Source organism: Aegilops tauschii, chromosome 6 (genome assembly GCF_002575655.3).
Source record: "Aegilops tauschii subsp. strangulata cultivar AL8/78 chromosome 6, Aet v6.0, whole genome shotgun sequence".
In the NCBI taxonomy this organism is placed as follows: Eukaryota; Viridiplantae; Streptophyta; class Magnoliopsida; order Poales; family Poaceae; genus Aegilops; species Aegilops tauschii.
Window position 1 is genome coordinate 221,559,253 of NC_053040.3, and position 9,559 is coordinate 221,568,811.

The following is a 9,559-nucleotide window of genomic DNA, read 5'->3' on the forward strand; positions in this document are numbered from 1 at the left end:
ACTCCAAATGACACACCGTTTGATTTTCCTAATCAGACAGGTTGATGAGACATCGTTTTTCTCCTGTTTGCAAAAGTCTAAAGGCAATTTGCTTTGTCAATTGCTTTCGTCTACCCCCAATTTTTTTTTTTTTTTTTTGCTTTCGTCTTGTAATGATGATAAATCCAAGTACCACCAAGTTTCCCTCTAGGTGGTTGTGCCTAAGCCTTCATCTGAGCGAGATAAAACCGTAGAGTACATCCAGTTCTATATCGTGTTCATTTCCTCTGAATTCAAGTTCATCAAGCCATGTTACAACGCGTTACAGTGGTACTACAGGCCGAAACTAATGTCAGCAAGAAACCAAAATGACACAAAACCATCTATCGTCCATCCAACCAATTCAACATATCAACTTGGGATGTTCCAAACTGAAGAAAAAACCCACAGCATTTCATGCGCTAATAGAGCGTTACCCACATAAATCAGCCCGTAGCAGTTTCTACAACAATGCTGATATATAGAAGGAATAAAAATGAGACATCAACCTGATCCTACATCCAAGGCAGTAGGCATAACCTGCCGCTCGCTTCAACTTATTACTTCCAATCTTGTACCAGAAGAATGTACCATTAAGTCATTTTCCAATCATTATTTAGGTGCAGTGCTCTGTTTCTCATTTTTGTTGGGGTTCTCCCTCCTGCGAAGTTCAAATCGGTCGCCATCAGCAGAAGGATCAAGCAGCCCAGGCGAATCAGTGGTATCAATGCTAGGCTCAGGAGATGTATCCGTGTTGAACTCTTCATCTTCAACAAGTTTTCCACCTGAATCAACACCTTCGTCACTGTTGTTGTACCTTTGATTGGACAGCAGCATATCTCCTTTACTGACTTTGGAGTCCACTTCATCAATAGTTACTTCTGTCTGGGGAAATGTCTGCTGGATAGGTGCATTGCCGATAATAGGCATAGGATTGCTCATAGGCTGGCCTGTTCTCAGTTCTTCTTTATAAGCAGCCAACTGAGACTGGTATCTCTCCTTGTCCTGTACACCTCTTTCTTGGTACACCTATTAAAAATCACAGTAGGGACATATCACATGACAAAATAGCTGATGATTTGTAGAGCTGAGATTTTAATAGATTTTTTCTATCTTACAGCTTTGTCTTCGGGGCTTAGATTGTTCCACCGTTCACCAATCATTTTACTAATCAGCCTGTCCTGGCCAGGATAATCTGGCTTTAGCTTTCTGTGCTGGTCTTGGAAAAAGAAATTATAGCCGCTCCTGTTCGGTTTGGGATGTCTGGGGTCTGTTGTACTTAGCTTCTTCCTGCGTTGCCTCCGCCTACGTCCACCCTTCGAAGCAGTGTTGTTTACGTGCATAGTAGGTGCCAGAGTTGTAAGAGCAGGTTCCTCACTGTAATTATAAAGGACTGCTTTTGTGGATTTTGATCCCGTAATAACAGTTACAATGTAACCATGTTCAAACTTGCCATCAATTATTACATCCACATCGACATTATCAGAAGCCAAAGCTGGGTCTAAAACAGTTCAAGGAAAAATAAATTAGTCACATGAATATTAATATCTTTCCTCGAGAGTCTTAAATCACCTAAGTCGTTCCAATTTGTTAGCTATGTTTGTCATTCAGAAAGCCCCATATAATTTGAACACAATATATGTATGTGGCTGTTTGTACTGAACTTCTACTGAGTGATATATAGATCTAATTAATGCCAAACCAACCATGCTAAACTAGAATAAAGATTAGTGAATCATGTAAACTAGAATAAAGATTAGTGAATCATGTAAGTAACAATATCATGAACTCATGATGATACAAGGTTTCTAAAAACTAACAGAAACGTGCATACCCATCCGTATCTGATGAGTGCTACGTCCAGTCCCAGTGATCGTCTCTTATTAGCTGTATATAAGCTTGCCATGTCAATTTACTCACCATCTCAATGGGTTGAATCGTATAGGCCAACTATTTAATACTCCCTCTGTTTTTATTTACTCTGCATATTAGCTTTGTCCTAAGTCCAACTTTATAAAGTTTGACCGAGTTTATAGAAAACATGAACCTTTACAATCACATGTATATTGTGAAAATATATTCAATGATGAATCTAATAGTATTGATTTATTATTGTCTAAGTTAATAAATTTTTCTATAAACTTGGTCGAAGTTTACAAAGCTAATATGCAGAGTAAATAAAAACGGAGGGAGTACATGAGAACCCACTTTTGTTAAGAGAGTCTAATCGAATAGTGAGTACAAAATTTAATGACGGATGTGTTGGATTTTGTGAAGAGATGGTATCCAGCATAAGATATGGTTTCATTTCATCCTCCTCAAACTCTATGCCACGGACAAAAATCTGAGATGGAGGGTGAAGAGATAACGCTACACTGGAGAGGGAGAGGCCTAAAGAAGATGAGTTGACTGAAACTAACCTGAAGAGGCATTGGTGGCCCTTTTTCTTTTGTCGATGTTTTGTGTTTCAGCTCTCACTTCTATGCAAGGCAGTGATCTGGGATCTGCGGTAAAAACATGGTCTGAGTAATGGCAAGAAAGCGACAGTCAGAACTAGAACACGGAATTCTGTAGATTGCACACACCACTTTCTTGTTGATACCAGCCCTGTCCTCCAAAGAAGTAGAGCTGTTCAAAATGGTATAACAGAGACATATAGTATTTTTTCAACATAAAAGAAGCATTTGTCGCAGTCGCAGGGAAAATAAATGACGCGGTTACTTCTCTCCATCTGTTTTCTGCCTTGACCTGTGCGAGGCAGCAACACAAACAGTTATCAATCTGACCTTCGGACTTTACATATTTACAGATAGAGTGATGACTAACAATACATTCAAGAAAACACCACAAATTTTGAAGTGTCATGGCTTTAACTTGCTTTTCTTTGACAACAATCTCTGCTTACACAAAAATGTAGTAAAGATTCAGATACGGTATTTATACCAATCAAGTCCTAGGCAGACGCACCAAGCAAGGTCGGTTTGCAATTAGCTGAATCCAGGCTCCAGCTCAAGTGTTCATAATTCAGATTTTTACTTCTAAAACATGTTCTATGCTATACAAATTTTAGAATCACATGGTACATTAGCCAGTCCACATGTTTTAACACATTTATATCATTGATGTTTTTGAAGGATTTTATGAAATTTACTCTTGTCTAAATGGAATTGCTTGTGGGCTACTCGTATGATGAGCACTGTTGTTTTTCCCAATAATTGGCATCTTGCATTAGTTTGAAGCATCTAAATGAAAAATGCGATAACTATATCTGGACTGTGGCAAGAGAAAGGTAGCAGTGAGAAATCATGCGTGAGAATTTCATTACCTCGTAGGATAAATTGGGAGAAAATAAGATGAAGACCTACCAATGTAATAACAATGGAATTCATATGAACTAAAATTGCATGCCCACTTTCCGTTTCTAACAAAATTTTAGTTAAGTGATTGCTACATGGATGCAAAATTTGATTTAACCCTAATGTAGCAGCAATTCATGTAGGTCAAATTTTTATTTCAAGAATTTGTAGGTCAGTTATTTGTCGAGTGACACAATATGGCTAAATAATTAGCTGCAGAGTTCAGCTATTGAATGACACCTGACAGTCCTAGATATTACCTTTCCGGGGTAGAACAGTTGCAGCACAATGTAACAAATATGGCCAGACAAACTAGGAACTTTAAACCACTAAACATAAGTAACTACATTAATTTCTTGCCTTATCAATGCCACCTCGTGAGGTAACTTCCTTAAATAGTTGATGAAGATCCAGGTCTTTTCCACCAATAATTGGCACCCTTACAGTGAAAAAGAGTTAGAGATACACCAAACAAACTATGCTCAGTGATGGTAGTACAGAATTATAAGAAAAGCTGCCAAACAGGTTGGTGTCCTATGTGACAGAAATAAGGGGGGGGGGGGGGGGGGGGGGGGGGGGGCGGAATACCCAGAAAATGAGGTGATGCTAAATGACAGGCCCGAAAGGAGCACAAGCTGGTGTGTTTCAGAGACCACTTGGTAAACTGGTAAAATAATTATTCTGAAGGACAATATCCAATTTGAATGAAACAATAGTCCCATATTCAGAGGCGTAGCCAGCTATCAGACAGACCAAAGCAGATAACAAAGTAGCTACGTAATCGGTACCAAAAGATTTATGGCTTGAGACATGTTGGCAGATTTGGGCCACATAATATAAAGGGAGGGAGATTACAGATTAGTAAACTAAACGAACGCGGGTCCAAAAAAAATGCAGGCATTTGCACAATTCGTTGTCAAGATTGCCGCGTCTCACCAAACCTCCCTTTCTCCCCTCCCATATTTATCTCCAACTTGAAGGAAAACAAAAATAAATGCCACAACAACAGCAATAATTAAAACATCATATAGAACAGCTCGAGATTATATTGCAGGCGCATGAATGGTGGAACGGTGATGCATAGAGGGGAAGGAAGGTTGCCACCGATCCCTTACTTGAGTTTTGTGCCCATGTGCGCGTGCAGCTTCTCGAGCTCAGCCCTGAAGAGGGCGGCGTCCGCCACCACGCTTTTGTGCTCCGCCATCCGCGCCGGGTACGCCATGAACCTCCCATTTCCGCCCCCCGCCGCCCTCGCCGGGGGCACAGGCTCCTCCACCTTCTCCTTACCTTTGTCCGCCGCAGCGGCAGCATCCGCAACGGACATCTCCGCCGCTGCCCTCGTATCCCCTGCGCACAAACGACCAAGCCATAATCATCATCACCATCTCCGGTCGTCTCCGCAACCCAGCCGTGCCGCCGCTACGCGCCCGTCCGCCGCGGCGCACGCACGTTAACGAACGAAAGGGAGGGCAGAGGCAGAGGAGGCGGCCCCTAACTGCATCTCCTATTAATTTTCCGTTGGAAAGCAAACGCCTCTGCCGGCCCTGCCCACCATGTACAAGCACTATCACGCGCACTCACCTCGCATACCTTAAACTAGGACGAATATTTTGCTCCTACTTTTGCTTTAGGTTTTCGCCGGATGGATTACTGTGAGGTTAGCGATAATAAAATACCGCTATAGATCGGTAGAGAGAAAGGGCCGGGGGTAAGGGTGAGGCGGAGAGATGACATTATAACCCAAGGTTGGGCTGGCTGTTCTCCGCCATATGTGTTACCGTCAAACCAAAAGAAGATATAGATAGATAGATATGTGGAGTCCAGTAGTAATTATAGGTAGGTATATAGGAATATGCAGATCAGTTTGTACCTTATGATGTACTACCTAGATATAGAACTGCCATTTTTTTACACTAGTTGAATGTTGTACGTTACCCCGATAAAAAAAGATTTAGCGGCATAATGTTTAGGCCAGTGCTTGGCGTCGGTCAATCGGCATAGGCGCCCAATTGGTGATCCTCAGAGCCGTCCGATATGGTTTTCAACGTTATAAGATTGGAGCTGTCCTCCTCCTGCCTCTCTCCCAGCTCCACGCACGCGATAAATGATTTTTCCCACGTTCACGTCATCATAGCGGTGTAACACCCTACTTGATAGAGGTGATGGAGTGTCCCGATCTTTCGATGAGATGATAACTACCGATTTGGTTGAGTCGACCTTGACGATTCGACTACAACGTGTGACCATGTTGCGTATTCTAGAGGTTACTGACGATGCCAGAAGTAAGATCAACCAAACCACGAAGGTCTATTTCTGCAAGCAATCGAAGAACAAGTAACAATGTAATAAAAGCAACCTGAATATTGTGAATATAAATAAAGTATTGGTAAAAATGGGGTTCCAAAAGCAGTCTTGGAATGGTCGCTGGACAGAAACGAAGTACATAAAGTGGCAGTAATGTCTAACTTTGAACTAAACAAAACCCAAGAAAAAAGTAGGGGATTGATCTACTTATATAGGACTAAGTGGTGGCGGCCAAGGGGGTGGGCGCACGTCCTAAGGCATCCAAAAAACAAACCCTAGGTCGTACAAGGTTCATGGCCCAGTGGATGTGACACAACACCTTTGATTTGTAGTATAACCCGGATTCTTCAGCAACGTCAAACTACTTATGTGATATCTCCATGCTCCAGACGATGTCGAATGTGAATCCAATTAGGTTGGAAAGTGCACGAGATACTTTCTAACAAAAAAAGATTCACTCAATTCGGAGTCCCGTTGTAAAATTTTGTAGCCGTTTGAAGTCAGGTATGTCGGTGCAGGCCGAATCTAAGTTAGAACTTGGGGGACTTGGTCTCTAACTTCTCTTCGCCCCAAAGTGACGTTGGAGAACTTATTGTACAACACATATTCCTATCTCTTTTCTTTCTAATCACATGAGGTTCGTAGAAGTGTCAAATACTCCTGCAATTAGACATGACATAAAAGTCGATGAAGTATTTTGTCCTAGATAACATAAACAAATTGTTGCCTAGTTTTTATTAAAAACAATTGTCGGCGTTTTGGGAACCAGGGTACCCAGATTTGCCTGCCTACGGCCCGCGGCGTGGCTTCATCGGCGGCCTGGTACAACCCATCTTTAGTGCCAACAACACAAGACCCTCGCAGGAGCCAAGCCTCGCGAGGCGGACGACGCCAAGACCTCCAGAAGGAGCGGCCTCCTCAGGCTGGCTCCTGAGGAGCGGAGATTTCTATGCAAGCCCTCACGTCGTGAGGTTCGGGTGACGCAAGCCATGACGACCAAGGCCAGGCGCAGTACAGCAGGCTTCCCCTTTGGTCCTAAGGAGGCAAGCACAGGCGCGGAGTCCCGAGGAATCAACCAAAGGTTTCCATTTACATGCCACAAGACCAAGACCGCCAGGACGGCAGGACGGATGTCATCGCCGAGCCCACCACAGCGTCACGACCTGAAGCTTTGCAGGCGAAGACTACCTTTTATCAGGATAAGATGTACTAGTTGTCTCCCTTCGAATTTGGCCGCTGTCAGGACCCCAATCCTAAGTCACACCGATCTAGCATGTAACACATCATATCACTTTGCGGCCTCACGCACGGTATTCCCACGGGTGCCACCTTACCCGGCCCGGGACCGTTTGCGCCTTTTGGCTCATGTATATGATAGTGTCTCTAGCATCCATATGACAGAGAACCCGGGCCGACATGACTAGTCATAAACCCAAGGTGGCACTAACTTATAGGGACATGCATACATGATCCCAACAACGAACGTGTCGATCATGAACGTATGAACCCAAGTCGTAGCAAGCTACAAGGGCTTAAAGGAACAACGCGTGACATTTCCCCGAAGGGACAGACACAGGAACGAAGAAGGACACATGCCGGCCAGCCTAAGTGTTCCGGAGCAGTAGCAAGCTACTATGACTCAGTGGAAGCAGTAGGAGACATTTCCCCATAAGAGAGGCTACCAAGAATAAACAACTAGGTTGTCGAATCCCACACATACCAAGCATTTCAAAATCATACACACAATATGCTCGATATGTGCAAATACAACATGGCATCACAACGAAACTCTACGACTCAAACTATTTATTTATAAGGCTCCGAAGAGTCATACATAGTAAGAATTACAATCATGGGTCACATGACCCAACATACAGAGCATACAAACAACGGAAGCTTAACATGTCTGAGTACAGACAACTACAAATGAAAAGGGGCAGAGAAGCCTGGCTATCTACAAGACCCTCCCAAGGGTACAAGATCGTAGCTGAGGTAACAAGCTAAACGTCGAAGTCCACGCGGAACTACTAGTGAGACTAAGATCTCTCTGCAAAACATAAATTAAGAAAATGTGAGTACAAATGTACCCAGCAAGACTTACATCAGAACTAGGTACATATGCATCAGTATCAACAAAGGGGTGGTGGAGTTTAACTGCAGCAAGCCAACTTTGACTCAGTGGCTATCCTGTACTACGACTGCTGGTAACTCTTTTGAGGTGGCGCACACAAGTCCACATATTCACCAATACACCACTATGGATCCACTCCCGTCTCCCTACGAGAAGGCCATCCATAGCACTCACGCTTATCTTGCGCATTTTAGGTATCCACTTTGACTTGTCTATGAACTGCATAAGCAACCCAGTAGTCCATTACCGCGGACGTGGCTATTCGAGTAGATCATGTTAACCCTGCAGGGGTGTACTTCTTCACACACGCTCCCACCACTTATCGCCGTTTACACGACATGTACTCGGCAACCTTCAAGCGGAAGCCTAGCGAGGGTGTCGGCCATGACCTGACTAACCACACAAGTCTCTAGTCCAGGTTGATCGCCTATTCAGGTTCCATCCGCAAGGAGATCCGGCCGAGGTTTCGCTCACGGCCCCAAACGATGAGAGCAGGGTTCCCAAGGCACCAAACGGGCGTCTCGGTACACCGTGCCTCGTGTCTCTACTGCATCATAGCCCAACACTAGGGTCAGCGCTACGCACGGCCCCCAACACATATACTACAAACACCAGAAACTAGTTGCAACTCCTGGACAGAGATCAAGGCGATTAATAAGTCGAGAGGGGCACTTAAGCATTCCAATGCGTGGTAGTAACTGTCTTGGATCACAAACACAGAACTCAGTTCCTGAGGACGGTATCAATGAGACAACCCACCATGTATTCCTACATGGCCTCTCATCGCTACCTTTACTAAATCGTGTTCATGCACTTAGCTCTCAACAATAGGACATGTTCACCTCCATTTCGATCCATCCCCGATGAATCAGACCCGACACAACTCTAAGCATAGCAGGCATAACAAGCAAGCATGAATGAGTAGGCACATCATGGCTCAGACAACTCCTACTCATGCTAGTGGGTTTCAACTATTTACTGTGGCAAAGATAGGTCATGCAGAGGAAAGGGGTTCAACTATCGCAGCATGTAACAGTTGAATAGTTGTTGTCCTAATGCAGTAAAAGAGAGCAGGAGCGAGATAGTGGGATTGTATCGGAGTGATCAAGGGGCTTTTGCTTGCCTGGCACTTCTGAAGATAGTAATAGCTCTTCATTGGTTTCATCGATCTCATCGTCGGAACAACGTCTACTGAGAGGGGACAAACACCGGCAAACAAGAGGGAACACAATCAATGCAAATACAACGATATGATGCATGAATGTGACATGGCAATATGCTGTGATTTGAGCTAATGCAACTAGCAACAGAAGCGTTGGGGTTGATTTGAACCAAAGTTCAAATTCAAACCCAAGCTATAAATTCCCAAAGTGCATTTAGTTGTTTTAACTGAAACATCAAGGTTAAGTTGCTTAGCCATGTATGAAACCAGTACCAATGGATAGATTGGATTTTTTGATAATTTTTCATATATAAATTATTTCATTCTGAGCTATAGATTATTTTCTATGATTTTTAGAAGTTTTAAATTTTTTCTGAAACAAATAAATCATTAATGATTTATTTAAAATCCCAGAAAAGCATTACTGTGTGAGCATGATGTCGGTGTGATGTCAGCAAGTCAACAGGCGCGGTCCAGGTCAAACCTGACCAGTGGGACCAGCGTGTCAGGGACTAACCTAACTAACAGAGTTAATTAGCAGTAATCTAATTCTAACCTAGATTAGTTACGGCCCTGGGCCCACATGTC

The 9,559-nt window shown here is 43.4% G+C and overlaps 1 protein-coding gene across 4 annotated transcripts; it reads right to left on the reverse strand.

Moving 5' to 3' along the window:
- Nucleotides 1-363: 363 nt before the first annotated feature.
- Nucleotides 364-5,153, reverse strand: LOC109773585 (high mobility group B protein 9). Of its 4 annotated transcripts, none has more exons than XM_040392382.3 (7): nucleotides 4,965-5,153; nucleotides 4,490-4,721; nucleotides 3,735-3,813; nucleotides 2,604-2,766; nucleotides 2,439-2,522; nucleotides 1,137-1,519; nucleotides 364-1,047 (listed from the first exon to the last, which is right to left on the reverse strand). In XM_040392382.3, exons 2-7 carry the CDS (start codon nucleotides 4,696-4,698, stop codon nucleotides 631-633), a joined length of 1,335 nt encoding a protein of 444 aa, XP_040248316.1. In that variant the 5' UTR covers nucleotides 4,699-4,721; nucleotides 4,965-5,153; the 3' UTR covers nucleotides 364-630. The 4 variants fall into 4 exon arrangements, with proteins under 4 accessions (XP_040248316.1, XP_020187867.1, XP_045085808.1 ...); XM_020332278.4 differs by having other exon boundaries at nucleotides 4,956-5,143; XM_045229873.1 differs by lacking the exon at nucleotides 4,965-5,153 and adding an exon at nucleotides 4,871-4,952.
- Between the last annotated feature and the right edge of the window lie 4,406 nt (nucleotides 5,154-9,559).

Bases quoted from the DNA above. Each gene is read 5' to 3' on its own strand.
- LOC109773585 (XM_020332278.4), bottom strand. The intron at 3,814-4,489 runs GTAAGGGATCGG...TTTCACTGTAAG, and splicing joins CACATGGGCACAAAACTCAA to GGTGCCAATTATTGGTGGAA. The intron at 1,520-2,438 runs GTTAGTTTCAGT...GAACTGTTTTAG, and splicing joins GGCCACCAATGCCTCTTCAG to ACCCAGCTTTGGCTTCTGAT.